The sequence below is a fragment of the Chaetura pelagica genome, unplaced genomic scaffold (assembly GCF_000747805.2).
Source record: "Chaetura pelagica isolate M959 unplaced genomic scaffold, ChaPel_1.0 scaffold517, whole genome shotgun sequence".
NCBI lineage: Eukaryota > Metazoa > Chordata > Aves > Apodiformes > Apodidae > Chaetura > Chaetura pelagica.
The window spans coordinates 1,086,982-1,112,888 of record NW_009953992.1 but is presented as its reverse complement, the minus strand read 5'-3'; the positions used below and the strand labels follow the sequence as shown (position 1 = coordinate 1,112,888).

The following is a 25,907-nucleotide window of genomic DNA, read 5'->3' as shown; positions in this document are numbered from 1 at the left end:
ACCAATGTTGATCAACCTCTGGTCACAAAAATTGATATTACCCTTCAGAATAGCTAACAAGTCAAAAATATGTGCCCAGTTCTGTCAATCAAGTGTTTTACCAAGGCAGAGTTATAAAGGCCAGTGGCAAAAAACAACCTTATCCCCCAAACAGGTGCACTGGTTCAAACCCTACACATCCAACAGGGCTGGCTGGTGAGCTGGACACCTCCAGGTGACCCTGTGATGTGTCAGACTGGAAATATACAATGGCTGTGAAATCAAGAAAGCTAAAATCTTACAAAGTTGTGGTTTGTTTCTTCTTTAAGCTGCAGAACTGGACCAAAGACAGGCATGGCTTCCCCTCCTGCCTATTCTTCTTATTCATTTGTGAAGTCAGATAAAGAGCTTTCCAAAAAATCTTCCAGACTGAAAGGAGCTGTATCACTGATTTTCCAGCTTCAGGAACACTCATTGTAAATGCAGCCTCTGTCCAGAACAACAAAGGACAGGCTGACATAAAAAATAATAAAAATGTATGAGTTACTGCTCTGTAAAACTCATAATAATCACCTTTGCTGTTGAGAGAGTTAGGTCACTTCTGAGGGTTAAAGATTTTTCCCTCTTGGGTGCAGAGTATGAATAGAACCTTTTTGCTTACCGGAGGATCTTGATCCTCAGCTGAAACGGTGGTGATAACAGTGCCCTTGACTGCATTGGGAGCAACCATCCCCCTGTAGAGCTTTTTGCTAAATACTGGAGCATAATCATTCATATCCTGCAAAACATAATTAAGAGTTCAGTTCTGAAGTTCAAACAAAATTACAGACGCATTCACAATTATGGGGTTTTTTTTCAAGATCTACCCAATTACTCCTTCCTCATTAGGAAGCCCATTTGCCACTCACAGTCTCTCTTGGCTCTCGGTTCCATTACTGCTGCACAAAACTAGCACACAAGGGGGAAGTGCCAAAGTTTCAAAACAAAATATTCGTGTGAGATAGAAGGAAATTCTGCAGGAAAACAGTCTCACAAGTCAACAAAACAGAGATTTCTATGACACCTGCTTCTCAAGCAGTGGGACCACAACGGTGGCTCTGCTCATTGTCTACAATGAACAAGCTGCTATTGCCTGACAGTGTTTGTTACCTCTAATATGCAATAAACAAACAAAAAATATAACGTCAGATGAGTATCAATGCCTCAAGAGAGCTTAAGATCTTCAAAACTGAGGGGGGTGTTGTCAAAAAGGAGGTTCCAAGGCTTGGGGGTTAAGACCAGTTTCATCGCCACAGGAGCATGTGCATGCACAGATGTGTAATTTCACACCTGGGGAAGATGCAGCAGTCAGATGCATGGGGGTCTCAGGGACATGGGCACATCAGGAGCCACAAACATTTGGAAACACAACCAGCACCACGGGTTGTTAAAAAACGTTGCCAGAAAATATTTTTGTCAAAGTTGTCTCACAGTGAGTTCTGGAAAATTTCCCTGCATGTTCCTTTAAAAAAAAAATAATCTACACATACATCTCTAAATCATAATCTTTATTCTATTAATAAAACTGATTTCCAGATGTTTTCATACCAAGCCACCTTCCTAGCTCGAATTCTGCTAAGAACAGAGTTATTAATTTCTGCACACTCCTATTTCCACTGTTTTGTGCATAACACAGATTAAATTTTCTGGGTCGCTTTGCAGAACAAATAAGAAGCATCATATGCCTTTAGCAGCAAGAGTGACTTTACTGATCCACAAATGAAGAGCAGAGTTTTTTTTCCTTAAAGCAGAATGACTGCTTGAGCTCTAGGGAAATACAGGGAAATACATCTCTTAGGTAAACCACACCAACACAGCTACTCCAACTTCCTACTACTTGTTGCCACACCTCACCCTGCAAATGCGATATACTGATACTGGCCAGCACCCTGTATTACACAGGCATTTAAAACATTCATCCATACCCATCAAAGGAAATGACAGCAATAATAAACATCTCTATGAAAAACCAAAACTGTTACAAGTCCACATAGTAAATAAATGCCTGAATAATTAATGCATCTTGTGGAAAGTTCTGAATAATTAATGGTTCTTGTGGAAAGTCTTCGAGGTGCTGGAAATGGTTTTTCTCTGCTTTTCAGATTTTAAAAGAGACAAATGGATCATCAAAAAGTGACTACTGGGCAATTCAAACAAGGAGAGCATTCAAATGAAAATGTTTTGGAAAAACATTCAAATTCAAACATTAGCATTCTTCCATGGAATGACAGGCATTGAATCTTATAATTTCAATTTCTCAACCTGAGCACAAGAAAATTATTTACCTCATCTGAGAATTAAATACTCAAGAGCATTTTCCATAAACCACCTTGTTCCTCATGACTCTTCAAAGTGACATGGTGCTTGTATAAAACCAAAAAAGCTGTCCTTTGTTCCACTTTGCTCCCAGAAACTCCATTCCAGAGCAATACACAGCTGTGGCAAAGAAACCAGCATCATCCAGCAGCCCCACCCTGCAAGGCTCCATTCACAGCCAGAGTACCTCAGAGACAGACAGGAAATCACTTCATTGGAGCCAGACACAAAGCAGTTATGAATACAGAAATCTTAGGCATATTGAAAATTGAGTATTTAATTGAAAATTAGGAATACTAAAGATTATCTTTGGTATTGTAGGAGAAATACAACACGCACAGGTCTTACAACTGAGTAAATCCATGTGTTTGGGACTGTTGGTTTGTAGACCCTGAAAGTGTTGCAGTGGGATATGACCTTTTAAAAACTGCATACACAGAGACCCCTGTCTTTCCATATGAAGTCTCCATCTGGGGTAATGATTCAGTGCTATGCTTATAACAACTTCTAGTTTTTTCCAGCTTTTGCTTCCCACCTCAGTGAAGCAGGTGAATTTTCTGGAATAAACCAGCATTTTATCTGTATTTCTTAATCTCTTTTGAATTCATCTCTGCCTGTGCACCTGCAAATCCACAGCTGTAGCTGGTATCTTATTTTTTTCAGCATAGCAGCAAGAGATCACTCTGCTGTTTGCTCGTTTGAGGGGTGGGGAGAATCACTGTGTGATGTTTTTGTTATCTTGAATATCTTTACATGACCATAGTACCCGAAAAATCAGTGACTGAAGGTACTGGAAAGCATGATCCTGTTTAAAGATGATAAAATACATCCCCTGCTATAGAAAATTACTAAGTTATTATCCTTAACACACCTGCTTTTCAAGATACAAGGATCAGTACAAAGTACACAGGAATACAAAGCAAAGGATGAAGTAGGACACAGAAAGCCTTCTGCCTCTCTAACTTATCTTCCTCTAAGATGAGCTTTATGCACGTTTGTGCCTCATAAACCTGAGCTGAGCAAACAAGCACCAAACATCTGTCACAACCAGACAGAACAGCTCCACGTGTTTTCTTCCCCATTCACCTCTTCCTGAATCCTAAAACAGCCACTCATTTTTATAGCAGAGTTCAAGCTTAAATGTTGCCACATTTAACACAATAAAAGTTGCTCATCAGAATCAGCACAGGCTTTCTCCTTGTGCAGCTGCAGTGAGTGCACTTCAGAGAGCAAGACTGTCATTCCAGATGGGTGAACAAGGCTCCTGTACTCATCACAAACATCCCTCAGGAATAACTGTTACAAGCAGGACTGGGGTTTTTGCAAGCAGGAGGTTTTAACATACAAAACATGCAGGTCCCATGGAAATGGGCTTTTGTTGTTGTTATGCTTGTTTTATTCTACCAGAGGTCTTGTTCAGAGGTGGTAGGGACATGCTGGAGAAATGCCTACACTATATCTCTTTCAACTAGTAGAACTTCTCTTTATTTGTTGTGAGTACTTAAAGGTACCAAAGAAGTCACAAAAGAAACTACTGATTTTCTGGCAAGAAAGCACCACCACCCAGGATGGAATACAGTCTAGATGGGATTTTGTTACAGCACAGAAAGAAAGCACACTCTTTGTTTTCTGGCAACAGCTCAGGAGGTCATGACCCACTCCATCCCATGCCCAAACCCATGCCCCCGTAAGGCAAGATCCCCAATTCTACTTTCTTCACTGCAATGGGCTCAGCAGTGAGCAGGGCTCAGCATTCCCTGATGGATCCACTGATGGAGTGCCCAGGTCTTCATTACAGACACTTTGGGCAAGAAGTAAACATTGAAAGTACTGGGCTTCTGTCATCACTGCAGACTAAAGACAAGAGAAGGGTTTTTGCACAGCTAAATAATTGAAGATGACTCCACACCTGGTGGCTTCTGCTTAAGTTACCACAAAACTTGACTTTGCATAGAAAAGGGTGCAGCATCCAAGTGCAATCCCTCATAAGAGGTTGGGAACAGGGTAGTAACTTTCCACAGTGTCAGTTTCCTTTTAAATCTGGGGCATAATGCTACTCATGCTCAAACAACAGCATTTTACAACTGTTCACAGTTCATTGCTTCAGTCACATAAATCCAGGTTGCTATTAACTATCAGACACACACTAAAATACATAAATGGAAAATATAGGTAATGAATTATCTACATATCTCATTTTAAAATACTTGGGCTGTGTATTTTGACAGTAAGATAATAGCAACCACAAATTTATACATAAATACAAACCAGCTTTTGTGTCATTGCTCTCCCAGCTGTAGATTTATTGTGTTTTTATACGTATCTGTTTAAAAGTGAAAGTCAGAGCAGTAAAACCCCATAGCTTTCTTCCTATGACAGGTATCAAGAATGAAGAAAGCAGGGTATGTGAGAGATGCTCAAATACTGTCCTTGAGAATCCACATTAGTACTTCCAAAAGCAAATGAAGACTTAAGACACTTCTTGATGCCAATCCTTTTGTTATCTCAGAAGTCACCCTCAGAGTGTGCACAATCCCACCCCCTGACCAACTTCCTTACCCTCTGAACAAGACATCTCATTCACAAGATTTAAAGGGTTGTCATTTAGCAAAAGGTTTGTGGCCACTAATTTGACCTGTCTGAAAAGATTATGAAAATGCTGAACAAAAAAGGCTGGTGAACTGAGGTAGTCATCTAGGAATGCCAATGAGGAGAAAGTGTGTGGGAGGAAAGCATTAAGAAGCAAATCAATACGTAATTTCAAAATCATTAAGACAGTCACTAGCTGTAATGTACTAATACTAAACTAGATGCTCCTAGACAGGTGGTGACAGCCACCATGGGATGGCAGCACAACCAGAGCAGAAGGAAAATATCAACAGTGCAGTGTTCCCAGCATAGAATTAATGTATATACTTAAATGGGCTTCAGAGACATTAATGTATCTTTGATTTATGGGGACACCGAGAGACCTTTAGTAGTTGTACTCCACCAAGTGAAGAATACAAGCATTTAACACCTGGGTGAAATAATTTCTTCCTTCTCATTCGCTGATCTGGGGAACACTCTGCCTGGATTCCAATGTCTGCCTTCTTCCTTCCCACTCCCAGGAGCTGCAGCTGCAGCTCATCCCTGCACCACGGCTCAGTTCATAAAATGAGACACTGCAACAGGCACCACACTGGTCTGATTTGAATTTTGCCACTCACCTAAAGACTTTCTCAAAAATAATAATCGTTTTTGAAAAGGTGTTGTGAAAGAAGTCATGCTTTGTAGGAGGAATATAAAGAGTAAAAGCTGAAGTCAGTTGTTCATCACCTACCTGCACACAGACAGGAGCAACTCCAAATGAGACTCCAACATATTTGATATATATCTTTATGTACAAATACATGTATTTATGTTTACATATCCATACCTCAGGCATAACAACTTGTGCAAACAACCTTTTATCCTACAAAGGGAAACTTGTTACCGCACTGAAAACTTGCTGCCTTTAGCCTGCACTAGAGGGCAGTCCTACCAAGTGGGAGCCAAGCCTCTCCTCCCCAGCACCCACAAAAATGAACACCTTTTACCCTCTCATTTCCTTCTTATGAAAACAGGGTTACACTTTACCCTCCTGCCATCACACTGCTTTTCTGTCTTCAATCCACCTGCCCTCCAACAGCAATTTCCTTTTTTTTCAGTCTTGCTAGTCTGAAATAAGTAAGAATCTGTTACACTTTATGATGCTGATGCAAGAGAGCAACAGGGGACAGAGAACAGTTTGCCTTTAACAACATCCAACAGCCTTTAATTCCAGGAGACAGCTTTAAACTCATTTTAATCTTTCTGGCATTATGGGTCACTATCCTTTGACTGTTTCCACATTTTTTAATTCTTTTTTTTTTTTTTTTTTTTTTTTTTACATCGAGCCATCTAGGTTTTGGGGCCAGTTTGCTGGGTTGTTTTTTTTTTGTTTCTGTTTTGGTGGGGGGGTTGGTTTGTGGTTTTTTTGGTTTTGTTTTGTGTTTGTTGTTTTTTTTTCCAGTTTATAAAATCAGTCTGATTTTTTAATTCCTGTTTTTTTTGTAGACTTGTGACCTAATTATAATCAACATTGATTTTTTTTACTAAAATATCTGTAAAATCCATGACAGCAAAATCTATTAATCTGCTGAACAGTTCCAGAGGGACAAATTCCTGACAAAGAACACAAAAAATCACAGACTGTTGATTTATCTATGCCACTAAGAGGCTCACACTGTTGAGATGATTTTTACCACTAGCAATGTGTGCAGAAGTGCCTACTTGGGCAGTCTGCATTACAAATGTCATTTCTGCATGAAACTTCTCTCTCCCCAGCTGCTAAGCAGAAAGCATCTCACATTAAAGACTCTGAAGTCTATTTTACTCTCCAATCTCTGGCCTGTTGACAGAATCACTCGTTAAGTTAGTTAGCTTTTTTTAACATTACATTTTTTCCATTTGTATCCAGGTGTTTTCCCTACCACTTCAGGACTGTTCTCTTTGATTATACCTGCTGATACCAAGGTTCCTAGTTAACTATGCCTAGGTGGAAATCAATATCCCCCCACTCTAAAACCAGTGTGAATGAACAATATCTTAGTTAATAAATGCCTATTAGGCATTTACAACTCCTTTTGCTGCTGGCTTTTATCAGAAGTGTAATGAAAAAGGGAAAAAAAAAAAAAAGTATTTTTAAAAAAATCCCTCCTTTCACTACTGTTAAAGGTCCAGAATATAATCCCACAAAGGCAGAAAGTAAAAAGCTTTACTTCAAAGCAGAGCATATGTTACAGACTGAAATTTTCAACCCTTCCCCATCTTTCCCGGACCCTTTAGACTCCTCACAGGTAATTTGCTGCTGTCATTTTGTTTTGAACATCTGCCACTTAAGTCTATGTGCACATTACCAGAGCTGGTGGCTTCCAATCTGAGCTGCCTCCAAGTCTTTAATAATGCCCTGCTGTTCGGGGACTTCCAAGGGCACATTTAACATTCCTCTACTATACCCATGAAACTGTCTTCCACTGAAAGAAAAGGGATGTTCTGGCACCATAGTCCAACACTATGCCTGCCATTCCATTAATGCCACTAAAAACCAGGTAAGTAAGCAGATACATTTTGGAGGCAATACAGCAACCTTTGTGTAAGTTACTTGTTGCTGCTGTGCTGAACTGCCCTGCTATTCTTTAAAATGGTTTTAATTACATGCTAGAAAGGAAGGATTACATTCATGGATGTAAATGTATTGAAAATGTCTAACTTAAATTCTATTGTAGAAATACTAGAAATTGATGACGTGTTTGACCTTTAATGATTCACTAGTGTTTTTTATCCTCCATGTATCCTTCATTACCTGTATAAACCCAGACAGAAAGTCCTCATTATTACTGTAAATGAAGTCTCACCATAACATGAAATGCCACCATAATGAAGCACTGATGTGTGACTGCTCACCTGCTCATTAGAAACAAGACCGGAGTGCATTTCTAGGGAATACCTGGGGGAAGAGAAAGCAGTGGCAGCTGCAAAGCTGCGTGGCTATCTGGTGGAGCAGGGATTGAACCAAAACCTGTCCCCCTGTCCCTAATGATCCCTGTGGACCCCTCTTCTCCTGTTCTCTCCTAGTGAAAACTGAAGCATTGTGTAGTAAAGCCACTCCCCCCCATTCCCCTCTCAAATGCTGGGCTCCTGCTCACTTTCTCCAGCACACCTGTATTTTCTTGGCTTTACTACTGGTTTATGCGGGCGATTCATCCACAAACACAGAGTTTCTAACTCTCCGACCCTTGAAAGACAAACATTCTAGTTCTCTTTGTTCTATATTCAAGGTCTAGGTTGTCAAAGAAACATGGGGAGTTCTATGGTTAAGCAGGTTGGAGCTCTGCACTGCCACGGCGTCATTACAACCATGATCTTGCTGTTTGCCCCCAAAATGAATGTGAAGGACCTCAAGAAGGGTCGTGTTGATGAAGGACCATTCAGAGTAACCATGCCAGAGATGTTTTTGCATAGTTGGTCAGCTCCTTTTACACAAAATTCCCAAGGAAGGGAAGGCTTGGCAATTATGGAAGACTTAAATTCCCCCTCCCCATAAGTACCTATCAAGACATATAACGTTTATCTAAAGCATAAGATGACTTCTGCCTTCTCCATGGCACACTCCTCATGGACAGTTGCAGTTTGTGTACTCTCTGAGGATAGCTGCATATTTATTCATGATCATGGGTGTGGTCAGTTTTACTGAATCTGGAAATTCCTTGTCTAATGTCTAACTCAGCCCACTGAGACTAAAGTATGATAGAAATGATACCAAATATTTGGTTGGTCGCCTTGTAACATGGCCTTGCTAGAAAATATAGGTCTGATTTTATTTATTCCTGTTGCTCTATCACTTTGAATCATCAGCCAGAGCTAATGGCTCCCATGACACTACATATTTACTTGAAAAACTAAAGAGAAAACCAATCAAAGAATGCAGAAGGAGAAGAAAAACCAATTATAACAAACAAGAAGGAGATAAATACAAAAATAATGCTGGTAATAATAATAAGAGGAGGTCATATAAAATATGCAAGTACCTTAAAGGCCCCATGATACAGAAAGTCTTGTGTTTTTAGGAACACATTACTCATCTAACAGCAGTAAAAATTGGAAAAGAGGTGAGGTCTTGATTCTGTTAGCAAGCTCTATTACCATGGTAATTGTTTTCCAAATGCTAAAGCCTAATAATAAGCACCCCATCTGAACAGTAATGATTTCACTTCTTCCAACACTGGGGAACTGCTGTTGTGTGGGGGTGCCTGTGCATCCTGCAGTGTGCACTTCGGAGGCTCTTCAGCAACAGCTCAGCCCTCTCAGGCACTGAGGAAATGCAAATCCCTGCTGTTTTCATGTGAGAGAAATTATGCCTTGACAGTGTTAGAGCACTAAAAATAGCACACACATTGTTCCTGGGAGTTGCTAATGTTTTTGTCCCTGAAACTACATTTTCAATACTGATAAAGTTTGCTATGTCTAGCCTGTGTAATTATATATATATATATATAAACCCAAGCCAGCCCAAAAGTTGTGTGTTCTTGATTACAGGTCATATTACAATAATCAATTATTCTGGACAAACACTTGTGCAACCTCCCACCCCACCTCAAGACAAGATGCCTCATTATTGCTTTCAGGTTAAGCGTACAAGCAGCAAGGGGAATCTGAGAACTGAGGAACAAAGAATAATCTCTGTTTGAGCTGGTTTGATCTTTCTGGTGAAAAGAAATCAATGCCACTTACAGCATTCCTCCTCAGGAATACTAGAAAGAATGCAACCATTCATTAATTTCCCTTTAGCTTTCCTCAAGAAGCAAGTCCTAAGACAGCCACACAATGGAAAGGGTGGTTTGGCTGTAGCAGTGGCCAAAAATTGTAATTCAATACTGACAGGCAGACAACAGATTCCGTGATTTTTTTCTGCAGTGAGCATTCCACTATGCAATCTGTGTTTTGATCAAGTTCAGGGAAGGTTAATACAAACTGTTTGTAACTTGTCATGCCAAAGCCAGAGTCACGGTGTGTATCTACCCACCCCCAGTCCACAAAGACCAGTGTGGTGATGGGTCCACTGTGCTGCTGCCCATTCAGTTTTAGATCACATAAATGATACACGACACCATCACATGCTGCCCATAGCTGGTTAACAGAACCCTACGACACAGCAAAAATTACAGTACTTTTGGTTAAGAGCTAGGCTTTGAAGATGAAAAATGCTGAGAGCATCACAGGCCCTAAAGGACTTGGAGAACTCTGTAATACAAGTAATGCCCTGAGGATTATGGGGACTGAATCCCTAAGGGGTTACAGGAATTTTGCTTGGATCTGTCACTGCCTTAACACTTGCTTCTGGTTTTCTCTAGGCTCAATTTGGTGTTATTAAAGACTACCATCTGCACAACTTTTACCTTAGGGCCTACAGTATAACTGCACTTGGGTTTATTTCCTACTTGGGGTCACAAATACTGCATTAAAGTAATTCCTCAAACACCATCTTCTAAACAAAGTGAAAGCACATTGGCTACCATGAGGAAACAGACACATCCAGCTCCTGGTTCCAGAGCAAGAATGAAAGACAGAATGAGTAGGAGGGAACAGCTCCTGCAGAGCCATGGCAGAGAAGTGCATCCCCACAAGAAGTGCCCTGCACAAGGCCCTGGTTTTCATCTCCACCTTCCTCCCTGTCCCTGCGAATTTTCTACTGGAGAAGTCAATCTGTGAGCTTAAGTGAAACTATTCTTTCTATTCTATACATCACACAAGACCAAGCTTCTAAATTTCTACCATCTGACATATAATCCAATAATGACATCTACTCAACGAGAGATCAAAAACATCTTCTCCACAAGTCTTCCCTCATTCCCTCAACTGCTACTCAAAATTCTACTGTTCTACCTGTCACACCAAGCTGGAACCTGGGCACCATCTCAGCAACTTACATATAAAATTTAATTATATCCCCTGATCTGTTGCAAAAGTCGGCCTGTCAGAGTATGACAACACTCAATTTCTTTATTTTCTCTCTCATTTAAAATATGAGCTGCTTGTCCTCACTTAGAGGCCCTGTTTTGCCCCCAGACTTTTACTGCTGAAATTCTTACTCCTGGCTCTGGCCAGGTATTCCAGGCTCACACACACTTTGTTTCCAAACAAATACCCTTTTGTTGCTCACACGTGGGAAGTTTCCAAGAAAACCAGAAAACTTTTTTTATCTTACTAATCCCCTTCCTAGATTCCCTATTCCCACAGCACTTCCTCTGCTGGTGCACAAGTTGCTGTTACACTAAGGCTACCAAGTTTAACTATCTTGCATCCCTATACCCTGTCATTAACAACTACAATACCAACCCACAGTCACACAGCTGGGTCAGCCTGTGGTGCAGGCTGCAGCTTTGCTCCCAATACAGTCCTAGTTTAAAAATGAGTACCTTTAAAACACCCAACACAAACATCCAACACAAACACAATGCTTTCAAAAATTTACTGTGCTGAGAAAATTTCTCTTTTAGGAGAAAAAAAAACAGAACAACAGGTTTGAGCAACTTCCTCCTTAAAAGTGTAACAAAAAAAGCTCAGGAATAATGTCAAAAGCTGGATTTTCTTAGATTGACTTGGAAACTGCTGGCAAAGAACACGGACTATTAGGGGATGGTTGACCTGCATCTCAGTCAGAAATTTTGCAGACAGAAAGGTATTGTAGAAGCTTTCTTACTTTGTCATCAAAGCTAATAATCAAAGACATTTACTGTCCCTAAAATAATTTTGAGCTCAGTAGAGACTGACAAACAGGATTACTCAAAATCATGTGGCAATCCACAGCATCTGCAGATACACAGTAAGCTGAACCTGAGACTGATTCATATGTGCTACTTTCCTCAGACCTGCATTTAAACTGATGTTGCTGGATTTGAAGTTCACATTTCTGAGCTATGCTTTTGTTCCTGCTAAAATTTCTGCTTATTAGCTAAAATACGAGTAATTAACTCTCTTTCCTCCCATAGCTCACAGCTCTTCACTGCCACAGGAAACAAAAATGCAATGCTGAAAAGGACTGGACTGACTGGCTCCAGAACTGCACCTTTGTAAATGCAAGGAAGCATGAGTTGGAGCATCTAAAATACCCTCTCCTCTTGTACATGAACACATCAAACAAACTAAGATGGGTATGTGCTAATGTTTCAGCCAGAAATGCTTTTCATTTGTGGATCATTACCAAGCATAATACCATTATCCCCATATTACTGATGGGATAACTGAAACCCAGAGGTGATGCTGTAACTCACTGTGTAAGACCATTAAATAAGCCTGTTTCTTTGCAGCTCTGTGTTTACAAGCAGCAGAATCTGAAATATAGGATGTGGGGTGCCACATCAGCACTCAACACACCCAAATGGCTCATAAAATTACAATTGATGAGAGTTTTAACTGAAACGTGATGGTGTCATTTTGGCAAACAATTCCATTAGGAAGGTACTTCAATCTTTCAGGGATTCCAAAGGACTAAACGTTTTTTTATGTGTGTTGGGCATCCTTGTACTTCATAAATCTGTGATCCAAGATTTAACTGTGTAATAGCACATGGCAAAGCAATTATAGCTGTTATAAAGTGTACATTTAACTGAACAAGCTGTTGTCAGAAAATGGTAGTAGCTTCATGCCAGTGAAAAAAGCAGGAAAGCAGACTTGCTGTTACCATGCTGTGCTGTTTCATCAGGACACCTGCAAGGGTGGCCAAGGATTTAGTAAAAAGTAGAAGGTGGTACCAACTGACAAGTTGTTCCTCTTACCTTAACTATCACTGTGACAGTAGCCAGACCAGGAGGCATAGTGCCCTTGCTGTCGAAGGCTTCCACAAGAAAGGTGAAGGTTGCTTCAGTCTCAGAGAATGACTCATAATCCAAGGACTTGAGAAGTGACAACTCGCCCGTGTGCTTGTTCAGTGCAAAATACTCCCGTGCTTCCTGGGTCCGTATCCGATAGTTAACGTCAGCGCCAAGATCCACATCTTTTGCCTACAGCATCCACAGCCAGATAAACAATGTACTTAAAAACAAACCAAATCCATTTTTCACACACACAAAAAATCCCTACTAGATTTAAAGAACATAAAAAAGCAAGCTACTGCAAACAACTTTAGCTTGGTATCGTTGTTCTCATAGGATTGGATGTACTTAATACTTCAGCACAAACACGAGGAGGACAAGTCCACTTCAGGTTATAAAATCCAGAGATATCCACCGTGAGAAACATGCCCAATACTCTGGGCAAGAGTCACTGGAATCTCAGTCTGTTCTTGTTCTCTTCCCCAGGCACCTGCCTGCTAAGGGCCACTGCCAGGGAGAGGAGGCTAGGCTAAGCAGACGTTTGATCTCACCCTCCTATGGCAGCATTTTATTTCATACCAGTATTTAAACAAAGAATATTCAATTTCATCTGTATAAGAAGTAATATGTGACTGCTTTAGAGGTAATTCAGCATTAGATTTATCTGCAGTCAAGTTCAGGGAAAAGTATTGCTACTGAAATTGTCTCAGGACAGATTCTTCTCATTAAAGGATATTGACCAAAACATCAGGATATATAAACTTCTTGTGGGGAGAGACTCTCTGCTGTTTTTAGACATCTTGCTCATCCCTGAACAATTAACTCTCACTTGTCTGAGTCATCTTGTCATCTTATAGTCAGTGAAGAGAAGGCAACACCTCCAGGTCATTACTTTAAGAATGGTTTGGGTTGGAAGGTACTTTAAAGACCAACCAGTTCCAACCCCCCTACATGGGCAGGGACACCTCCCACTAGATCAGGTTGCTCCAAACCCCATCCCACCTGGCCTTGAATATCCCCAGGGATGGGACTTCCACAACTTCCCTGGGCAACCTGGGCCACTGTCTCACCACCCTCACACTAAAGAATTTCCTCCTAATTTCCACCTAAATCTCCCCTCTTCCAGTTTTGATCCATGGCCCCATGTCCTCTCACTACAAGCCCTTGCAAGAAGTCCCTCCCCAGCTTTCCTGTAGGCCTCCTTCACTTCACTCCAGCTATCTTAGATAATGATCTTGGTATCAGATTAATTGCTCCTGGAAGCAACTATTTATCTCCACCAACTATACTGTGAGGTTAAACAGTTAGGTTTGACTTAAACACCTACATCAGTTGAGACAAGGCACCCTCCTGCTGCCAGTGTAAACAGGCAGAAGCATATGAGCTTTCAAAACCAAATCAAACCCACTTCAAACCTGTAGAACAATATTCCAGAAAATGATAAGAGTGTAGGTTTTGTTGCTTCTTTGTTTTTTTAATAATTGTATTTCCAAATGTACCTCAGCTTCCAAGTATTTTTATCTACCTAAAGGTCATGCATTTTTCAGTGGGAAGTATCACAACTTCCTCCACTCCAGCTTGCAATCCTTCACTGCAATCTCACTGACAAGTTGAGTACTGCAGAACATTTACCAGGCATCACTCCATAATGCCTCCTTACCTCTATTTGCAGGAAGACAGTGCCCAGTGGTAGGTCTTCTGGCACGGTGACAGTGTAGGAAGCGTTAGTAAAAACAGGGCTGTTGTCATCAATATCCAGCACCTTGATGGCTAAAGTCAGTGTTGAACGGCGGGGGTCCACAGCTCCATCTGTTGCTTCAACAATCAGCTCATAATAGTCCCTCACTTCTCTGTTCAGCTTCACTGCTGTATAAATGCTACCGTTGGACGTGATTCGGAACAGGTTGTTGAAGTTTGCCAGACTGTAATGAACTTGGCCATTGACACCAGCATCTGCATCCGTAGCCTAGAGAAAGGAACAAGAACCATGTCTTAATGCACATTTCAAGGACAAGGGCCAAAGCCACGTGGGAGTAACAGGGTAAGCCAGGGTAATACTCTACAGGGTACTCATGCTTGTGCGGCTACTCAGCATTTCTGCAGCTTGCTTCTCTCTGATATTCTTCTGAAGATAAAATAACTCATAGCAACAACCCTCCTGTTTTGCAGAGACAGAAGCTAAGGCTCACTGGATCCCAACTGGACTTCAGGAGAAAATACACATTCAGTTGCCTGGGAAACTGGGCAAATCAGCAGAAAACAAACCGGATGCTTTTAAAGTCAAGCCCTCAGATCCTTGTAGTGCTGAAGTATCTTCAGCATTAGGTGGTGTCGGAGGGGAACTTTGGATTTGCACTCTAGATTGATGGTGTTTCCTTGCTGCTCAAACCATGATGGAGTACATGCTGAGATGAAAGGGGTGCAGTCAGCAGAATGGACACATTAGACATTTTCATTTCACTTCAACATTTTTGTCACATTTAGTGGCATTTTAATTGTTGCTCTCTGAATAACCACTGGTCTTTCTTGAGTTTACCCTGCTCTTCAAAACCAAAGGTGATCATATTTCATTCTTATTCTTCTAGACTCAGAAGAGGAAGATAACAATAGAAAACTGTTCAGATTTTGCTCAGTTGGTATCTTTGTTTTCACATACTGAACTAAGTCTCAAATTTCAGTACCAGCAAAGTAATTCCTGCTATTATGTAACTGCCTTGTAGGGATGGATAACATCCCTACATTTTTCCAAGAGCTACCAAGCCCTCCATGTAGTCAGAATAATGAACTATTATTTTTCTTCTTCTTAATTAAATTATGGCATCATAAATAACATTATGTAAATGAAACAAAGGGCAAGCTATTCTTGTTTATTTGACTTTATAAATAAGGCTACAGACATCTGGGAAGATCACAAGAGATTTTCATGTTTTGTTATCAGAACAATTGTCAGGAAGTTGCCATGAACGTTTCCTTCTGGTGGAGGAATTCATTGTAAGACAGTAATGAAACAATTTATCTTCCCAGAAATCAATTAAAAGTTAATTAAAATTGTTAATAAGAAAAATCTCACTGTGCTTTCTTCCTGCACTACATTGATGTGCTAAACAGCAATGGCTCCAACTTCCTAAAGACCAGTTTGGGTAACACATATTTTAATCAACATCTTTCAACATATGGTTGATTTGCTTAGTTCACAACCACTTAGTCCACTATTTCCTCTGTAAAACATAAACGATTTGGGGCAAAAAGACCTCCTAGAAGACATGCTGGAAAACCATCAGAAAGCTACTTAAGGAGGGAAGTTTAAAGCATTCAGAAACAGACAGCCCCAGTGGAAAAGCAAAGTAAGTTGCAGAGCTTCTGGATAAGACACTAGCCACACAATTCACCCTCTTAAGACTTAATCTCCCACACATGTGCAAGGTCAGACCTCAGACTTGGTCTCCAATTTCAGCCAAAATCACATTACATTGATACTAAACAGCTGGACTTAAAAGCCAAACAAAACCCCACAAAAAATCTCTAAGAGTAATCTGAAATACCACTCCCATGGGAAATTAGGAGAAAAAAAACAAGTACCATTTTTATTTAAGACTAATTTGGAAGTATGTTTTTGAACAGAAAAGCTTGTTTTTTTCTTGTAAAGTAAGTTACAACTACTCGCAAACTTTGCACTTTGGTTCCTAAGAACACGACTTCGTATGTTGCAAACTCATTTGTGTACATCCTTGGGCACAAACATCTTTTCCACATGCTGCAGGACCGCGTTGTTTACATGCAGAGTAGCAGGCAAATCATCATTATTAAATCCAATTAAACTAACTGTTATAGCACTGCCATAACACTATTGAGAAGTCAACCAAAGACACACCAACATTAGCTCTATGCATTTTTGCATATCTTAGTCCTCTGCTTCCACAGCATGAGGCAAATTCAGACTTCAGAGGGATGCTCTGACTGAACCCTCAAAAAGAAGTTTGTAGCACATTGATCACAAAAATTTCTACCAAATGATAAAAAATCTGATTATCTATTAGACTGAAAAAATAACAACCACACAAAAAAAAAACCCAGCTTTTCTCCAAGCTTCCTGCTCTATCTGGGACATTACTCCAGGGACAACTAGGGCCAGTTTACAAAGCCACCATCCTATTGCTAAGGCAGCCCTTTGTGTTACCCATCTTTGATAAACACCACACAAAAATCACTGAGAAGTTACAAGTTGTTCAAGTACTGTCCCACCTACCTACAACAGGCAGCTTTGCAGCCCCAAGAGTCTTGGAAAAGCCAGAACATTAAATGAGGTGGCTGCCAAGCCCACACCAGGAGCTGCCTTCTCCCACCCAGACTCCCCTGCCACACAACAGAGGGGCTTTCACACCCCTCTCCCTGCCATCACACCTTGTTGTGTCCATGGGGGCTGCAGAGGTCTGCTCCAGCTCCTGGAGATCCTCTTCCTCCTCGAAGGGCTGCTCCTCACTCCTGGCAGGAGTTGTGTCCTTTGTTCCTCTGCCCCCCCCTCTGATTGTGGCTGCAGGCTCAAGCTGTGCCTGCCTTCTCCCCACAGAGCCAGCCCACACACACCTGTAACTGTTTAAAAATCAAAGGGCCTGCTTTCTAAAGAATCAAAATGGATTTTCTCATGAAAAAAGCTTTAACAAAATGCTATTGATTTACCAACTTACATTGCATTTACAGTGTAAGGTCACCACTAATCAACATTTTATCACTATAAACTGGAGAAGAGATAATGTACTCTTTACAGATATGAAGGAAAAAGAGGTCAGTCTGCTTTCTAAAAGAATCCTGTCTCAAGGCTATACAGAATTAACTCTTTCCACATGAAAATAATTCCATGCCTGCTCCAAAAACCAGTCCCACTTGAACTTACCACTACTCTTAAAGCAGAAGCCAGAAATATCCCCCCCCAATTAATATTATTTGTTCATTAACAATGCTGAGCTGAACTATCTGGCTATAGTGTTATCAGAGGTGGAGAGAATCACGGAATTACTTAGGTTGGAAAGGTCCTTCAAGACCATAAAATCAAATCATTAGCCTAGCACACTGCCAAGGCCACCACTAATCCCTGGCCCTCAGCACCACATCTACACAGCTTTTAAATCCTCCAGGGATGGGGACTCCACCACTCCCCTGGGCAGCCTGGAACAGGGACTGACAATCCTTTCCAGAAAGTAAGTTTTCCTAATATCTGATCTAAACCTCCCCTGGCACAACTTCAGGCCATTTCCACTTGTTCTATCACTTGTTCCTTGGGAGAACAGAGCAACCCCCCTGGCTCCAACCTCCTCTCAGGCAGCTGCAGAGCCAGCAGGTCTCCCCTCAGCTCCTTGTCTCCAGGCTGGAAACCCCCAGCTCCCTCAGCTGCTCCTGCTCACACTTGTTCTCCAGCCCCTTCCCCAGCTCCACTGCCCTTCTCTGGACACGCTCCAGCCCCTCCATGTCCTTCTTGTCCTGAAGGGCCCAGAACTGACCCCAGGATTCCAGCTGCCCCCTCCCCAGTGCCCAGCTTAGGGGGAGGATCACTGCCCTGGTCCTGCTGGCCACACTAGCACTGATATAAGCCAGGATGCTGGTGGCCTTCTTGCCCACCAGGGCACATGCTGCCCGAGGTCCTTTTCCTCCACCCACTCTTCCCCAAGTCTGTACCATTTGCCTGGGGTTGTTCTGACATAAGCCCAGGACCTGGCACTGAGCCTTATTGGTGCTCATACAGAAACCAGGTCCCCTGTCTGTTTTCAGCTGTAACAATGAGATACAAAGCACAAATATTATCTTTTGATACAATAACATTCTTAGTAATTTCTTCTATTAGGTAAAGACCACTTGGAGTAAAAAAGATCAAGGCAAACACTGAGCACAAAATTGGACAGATTTCTTTCTATTCCCCATAACACAGCCTCTGTCTTACCCTAGCTTCAAATCCCTGTGCAATCTGTCTTGCCTGTATGTGCAGAACACATTTCCCCCCCATGAGAAGCCAAAGCTGTCAAAGTTGAGGGCAGCACGAGTGATAATCCACATTTCCAAAGATAATCACTCGCTCCTCCCTCACCACACTCAAGTGTCAAGATCAGACAACTGAAGAACAAACCTACTCATTTCTGCCTTGTTTTCCTGCTAGAAGATTTTATCACATCCACTCCTAACCCAAGACACCTCCTTCCCCTCATTGGAGGGAAGGCAACTATGAGTCCAAGTGCTGCAGAGGCAGAACTGGGTAACAAGTGGGCAATGGGGCCTGAGGTGCTCTCCCTCTTTACACAAGCACTCCTGTAACATCTGAGGTCCCACCAAAGCTGCCAACACATTCTGGTGTTAGACCACTTGCAATCACATGCAACACAGAGTTGGTAAATTGGGTAGGAAACAGGCTGATTTTGCTACTTTGGGTAAAAGAAAAAATGGGGAATTGTCCCTCTAAGTGCTCAGAGGGTTTGCACTGTTCTTATCCAAACTGGTCCAAGCAGCCTGTAGGCAAATTTCCCACACCAGTGTTACCCAGCTGAGGAGCTCATAAATTCACTGAAGCCAATGTGGCCTGGCAAAAAGGAATTTTGTCAGGATAGAGGAGCCTGCTTTACATAAGTCTAAAGTAATTTTTTTTCTTCAAACTGAGACCATCCTCAGGAATACATATAAAAGAGAAACCTGCTGGCTGGCTCCTCTTGTCAACGCTGCAAGAGGTGCAGAGAGATGAGATGCACACTTCTACCTCTCCCATCTCTACTATGTTTATTCAGAATTAGGAAACACATGTTCCTCTGAAGAGACTCTGGTATTGCTGTTATTCTAGGAACTCCTCAGATCCACACGTCTCCTCTCATTTCCATCTCTCACTGGGCTAACTTATAAAGTACTGCATGATAAAACAAATCTGGAAACTTAGGAACAGAAATAAATCATTGCTTTATTTCCCAGAAAATACATCCCACATTTACTGGAGGTACCACAATCAACAAGACAGCCTTTATCTGTTGTGGTGAGTTTCAATATGCATTACCAGCTATGCTTTTACATTACTAAGAAAAACTCATTAATATATACCCACAGTGTTCCAGAGTAACAAATTATCTTCCTCCATCTCAAACAGATTGAAAATACAATTCTGGGAGATCTGAATTACCAAAGTATCTCTTGAAGGATCATTAACTCTGAAATATAATGACAAGTGCTTAAATGTCAACAATATTAATTATATCATTATCATTCTTTTCAAAAGAAATCTCCTAATATTCACAACTCTTGCTCACAATGCGGAACAACAGGACTTAAGCAGGTTAATTGAGGGTTTCTGCTCAGACTGCTGGAGCTTGAGAACAGCAAAATAAGATGCATAAATGTCTGGAAAGCACAGGCCAACATGACAGGTATCCCCTCACTGAAACTGCAGCACATCTTAGGGAGCACTTTGCCACCACCCCAACATCCTGTAGGCTACATTTTCCTTCGGGTCTTCTTCAGAGACAGCAGTTCCCTGGGATCCCCAGCCACCCCAACAAAAGCTCCTGACCTCTGACAGCCTCTCCAGTATTCCAGCAAATAGCTGGAATTGCAGCTTGAGGGAGGGACAGAAATTGTGCCGGAGGATACAAAGATTGGTGTCGGTGGGATGTCGGTTATTGTTTTAATGGATGATAACATGATATTTTAGTATTACTGTTTAATGGGTTTATTATTATAAGTTTTTAAAAAATTATTATTATGGTTTTAGAAGATTGCCAAGCCTCTCAGTTGTGTCAAACAGCAAATAAAGGGTGGGTGGGAGCGGTAAATTAGATGTTGTGCCTGTTTTGCAGGAAGATTACTGCTCGTGCTCATATGGCAAAATCTCCCAGATGCAGTGAGAGGCCAGAGATATTTGAAACATTTTTGACCTCTTGGTATTTATTTAAAAATATTTTAAGAAGGGAAAATCAGTTATCAATACAACTTCAGGATTTTTATTATTATTTACATTTCAGAAAGGCTTGGTCTCTCTTTCATATTTTTTTTTTGCCAGCTTTTACAGTCTTTCATTTCCTTATTTCATTCATTATGTGCTCCAAGCACAGGAAAAAATCAGAAGGTACTAACAATTTTCAAATATTTCTGTCAAAATAATGGCAAAAGAAGTAAGGAAACAATGAAATACTTTTGTCCTCCCTGAGCTGTTGGCACTTTTACACACACTTTTCCTCATTTCATGCAGTTAGATTAATAAATCATGCTCCTGAACATCCACAGACTTGTTGTGTGCCCATTAGAGATATTTGCAAGGCTCCCTTACAGCCCCAAAACCTGCAAGAGTTCATTCCTGCAAAACTGACATTTAAATAGCATTATCCATAAAAGTATTTTACAGATTTGGAGAAATAGACAACTGCAGGTTTTGTACAAGTTTCAGATAACAAATGCTATAAGGCTTGAATTCCATGTTGATGCCCAACCAAAAGTACACAGGGGACTTTTTAACTTACTCTGCTATATAATTTCTGACAGGCCACAAAATGTAATTTTTCACTGCAGGAAGGGACAAAGGCTTAGTTAAAACGTGTGATAAATCATAAATGTTCTGAATTATTGGCCTGCAAAAAAATGACATGATGAAGAAAGATGATGTAAAGACTATACAACAAAATTTGACAATGTAATATCAGGGAGCAGTGATCTACCACTGGCTGGGGAGTCCAGTTGGGTGCACCTGGTCTAAAAAAAATGAAACTCAGAGACAACATCCTTGCATTTTTGCCATCTGGAAATTTCAAGGCAACTCCTCCTTCCTTAAGAGAACAACTGGATGCTCCACACATTCTTGCTTTTGAAAAACACGACAGTTTTTGCGTATATCCTCCAGGAATTTTTTCAAAATACATCTTACTGAACTCCCAAGTCACACCAGCTGATTATTTTTCTCATAAATGCACTTAAGAGTAATTTGTTAGGGAAAGGTAGCACATGATGCATTTTCAAATACTGACATATTTTAGCCACAAAACAAGATGGGAAACCTTTGATAATTACTTACATAGTAAATGCTAATTCCAGGGCATCTGGTGGGTTAGTTTGGAAACCAATTAAATGTGACTCTAAATACAACCACACAGTTAAATGCTACAAGCAAAAATAATTAAAGTAAATGAAAATTGGAAAGCTCGTGGCTGCAAAAACATGATTTAATGGACTGGTGAACCTCCTACAAAAGTTAATCACACTAACACTTCAAAATAGACAAGCTTTCTTTGGTCTGCTATGCAATCAGATCCTAAATTTAGAGGCTTGCACTGCCTGTTTTTACATGTAAGATAATTAGAAATTTTGTTTTTATAATGAGTATATTCTTCAGCAATTATATGATCAAGAGATTCAGAGATTAAACCAATGAATACACGTGCAAAAAATAAAACCTAAAGCTTTCTAAATCACAGACTAAATATATTTATGTTGTTCTATCTCTCCACATTTAGCTGGCCGTTAATTTCTGTAACATTTCTCTAATATGTTAACAATTTAAAGTTATTTTTGTCATTTCTATAGACTGCTGGCTCTCCTCATTAAGCCCACTTAATTAGAGAACATCAGAATCTGAGCTGGAACATAACAGCCAACATTTGGATTTGAAACTACTTATCTCACTGGCCATACTTTTAAAATGCTCTCAGTTGTGTTCTGTGGTCTTCTCATGTTCAGAGTAATAGCTTTCTTGTATCAACTACAGACATCAAGGCCACTAGGTGTGAATATTAGAGAAAAGTTAAGACACCTCATAAGAAAATTCCCCAACTGGTCCTCTACCAGGCAGTCTTCAAAAAATGAATCACTAATCTTGATGATTCTTCAAGTCTCAGAAGTACATCTCTGATGAGAGACTGCAGTCAAAAGGTATCATGCCCAACAGAAAGCACTCTGATTTGTAAGTCCAGGAAAACAATAACTTCTTGTCCTAGTGACAGAAATCTGAGCAGCCACATCTAAACAAACAGAATCAGCCATCAAAATACTAAATGGGCATGTATTAGAGACATGAAACCACCGATTCAGAAGATTTAGTGAAGCATCAGGCTGAAATGGATGAAAAGACTTAAAAACACACTGGGATGCAAGGTGTCAGGCAGAAAAAAAAAAGAAAGCCTTTCACAGAAAAGCCCCTGGACTCTCAATGATCAACTGTCATGAACACAAAAATGATTGAATTGCTTCTTTGATAACAAGTATCAACATTTCCACTATATAAAGCACAAACGTATTTAGTCTGAAGACAAAGGTGTAATTAATGCACAAATATATGAGAAAGAGGAAAGGTAAGAGCACAGCTTTTGAAATCTATTTCGTTTAAAAAGCCACCCCATTTACCACATATTAGGGGTGGCAAGGAGCTTTTTAAAATATTTGATCTGTCTTAAGCTCACCTAAGCTCAACAAGCTACTGTAAGCTGGAGCTGCCTGCTGCAAAACACCCTCTAGGAATTATACTGCCCCTTAGGAGTGTCTGCAGAAAGAAGCTAATCCTGACTAGCACTGGTGGGACGAGATGGGAAAAACTGCACAAATCCACAACTACATCTATTTCTACTCCTGCACAGTCTGGACTTGAAACCCTGACATACCTCTTGTTTTAAGAGGCTGAAGGAATTTGCTTGTTAGCAATGAGGTGAAAATCCAACTAGAAGCACATAAGATGTATACCTGGACTTCAGCTAATACTGTAATATCATTTCTTCTCACTATCTAAGTAGAGGTGCAGCCTTCAGTAATTATTGTGACACCTAATTATGACTAGAAGGGGAACAAAAGATTAAGTTAAAATATATTGTGAATACTTCTAGTGGAAGTTACCATTTTCTGCATTTCTCATCCTTCTTACACATCCTCTTCCAGGATGGAAAAAAGATATTCCCCAAGACTTGACATTTTGAGGAAAACAAGGAGTATATAATTTAGCTTAAACCAAAAGCAAATGCAAACACACCTGTTCTGTACCCAACTTGGGGCAGCATTCAGCCAAGCTGGCTGTGCATGCCCTTTCATGCACATGCAAAAGATGAAAGGCAGACTCTGTGGATGCAGTGAAGCACAGAAGCTACAATTCTTCCACCTTGATCAGGTATTAGGGGCTGGCAAAATGGACACAGGCTGGGCAAGAAGCAAGAATAGACCTTGCAACAGGGCTTGAGCACATCTGTGGCCTTTTGGAAATACTCTCCCCTCTGCACATGTTGTCTGACATGAGACTATGGAAGCCTTGAACCTACCATGTAGACAACTTTACTAAGGAACATGCAAGCAAACTGGACCTTCCTGCCCCTGGCAGGATGATCTTTAAGTTCCCTTCCAGGCCAAACCATTCTGTGATTCTATGATTCTATGATATGACACCACTAAGATCCCATAAAAGTGACCCTGTGATGATTCAATCACTTATAAGAAACTATGTGGATGTTAGATAAACGAGCACAAAGAGAAGCTCAAGAGTTTATGAGCTATTTTGCTCTGGAAAATTCCTACACCCCCCACCCCCCATGTGTCAGTCATACCAGTACATGGTAACAGACACATTAGTGATCCAGATGCACACACTGCAACCAAACACAGAAGTCTGAATCTCCTCTGGTTGTGGTCCATCTGCCATATTATGATTCTCTGATTAATCTTTAATGGATTCTGACTTTAAAATCCTAGCTGCTCATATTTTTTTTTACATATATTGAATGAATTTAGAATACCTTCTTAGGGAATGATGAGCAGTAGTCATGGACTCACCCTATGAGATCTTCTTCAGACGCCATGATTTTACTTTTCCCCAAGGGCTAAATTCCTTTCTCTCTTAGCCTGTATCCTGACAATACATCTCCCTTTTTTCTGTTCCTGTCCTTTTTCCTCCGATTTTCCTACAAGTTGTCTAAGAGCTGAGGAATTTTTTTCAGCAGCTGGTATTTTTAATACAGGGAAGGTACAATCTACAGTGCAGGCTGTGGGAAATCATACCCTGTCCTCTGAGCCTTCGCACAGAAAACATGTCAATGGTAATTTAGGTGAAGTGAGATTCTTCTCTAACCTTTTCACATGAGTATCTGGGAATGTAATACCTCATCAGCATGTGAAGCAGTTTTTCCTGAATACAGAACCACATAATCATGCAGTGGTAAGGGATCTCTGGAGGTCATTTAGTCCAACAAAATCAGCCTTACTGACAACTGTGAAATTTAAACTGGGCTTTGAATCATGAGACTTGCAGGGTTTACCACCTTAGGAATTTAAATCAAAATAGAAGCTTACAAGAATTCCCTTTATTCATAGGCAGAAAAGCTCCTCAGGAAATTGGCACTACAATCACATTTCATTAGCATTTAAAAGTGATATTCTGCCTCTTGCCCAACAACCATTAAATGAAGATGTCCAGAATCAGTAGACTGGTGCCATATAGGCCATCTTTGTCTCACTTCTTTTCCAGTTTTGCCTTGCTTGGTTCTGTAGTGGACAGATGCTGTCGAATATATGAATTTATATTTACAACATAAATAGAAAAGCCAACTATTTCCATTGCACTGTGTAATCACAGGAAAGCCTCCAAAGCTTGCTTTCTCAAGAGGTAGAAATAGCTCCATGATAAAAAGCAACTGACTTTCTTGAAGCATTCTTATTTGAAAAAGTAGCAGATGATAGAGGCATTGCACACAATGTTACCTAATCACATTCATTAGTGAAGCTTATTTATACTGTCTCCATTTTGGAGAAGACAGAAGGGGTGGTGACACTGGAACATCTGATTAAAGGCTGGTTTGTCCACTGCCCTGTAATTCTTTATCTGTATTTTCCTTCTCATTTCCTTTCATATCTCTATTTTCCTTTGAAAACAACACGTTCATGTTGGAGATTTCAAACAGTTCTGATCGGTGATAAAAAAAATAAATGCCCACAACAAGTAAACAGAGGGTGGGTGTGAAGGAATTTGGGTAAATACAAACCCCAGAAGAATAAAAACTGCAGTCAAGTAATTTGTTTCCCCGCTGGGCCTCATCAGGCCAAGAGCTCCTTACTTAACCACAGGCTGCATTTTTCAGGTCTGTAACAAACTACTCAGGACTGTCTTTCGCTGAACAAGAACATGAACCTGTTTGTAGGTTTTGCAGTCAATACATTGATCTCCACCTAAATTTCATGCCACTTTTTTACCTCCCACGTGCCTGGTACTGGTGAGCA

The 25,907-nt window shown here is 40.6% G+C and overlaps 1 protein-coding gene across 1 annotated transcript in view; it reads right to left on the bottom strand.

Annotated features, from left to right (window-relative positions):
* Positions 1–640: 640 nt before the first annotated feature.
* The window catches only part of PCDH15 (protocadherin-related 15), a gene marked incomplete at its 3' end in the record, with an annotated part of 234,661 nt that continues 209,394 nt past the window's right edge, over positions 641–25,907 (bottom strand). Inside the window, exons 19-21 of the mRNA XM_010002259.1 lie at positions 14,368–14,673; positions 12,672–12,896; positions 641–757 (exon numbers count right to left, since the gene is read on the bottom strand). Coding sequence (XP_010000561.1) covers positions 641–757; positions 12,672–12,896; positions 14,368–14,673 — 648 coding nt within the window. The remainder of the gene's footprint in view (positions 758–12,671; positions 12,897–14,367; positions 14,674–25,907) is intronic.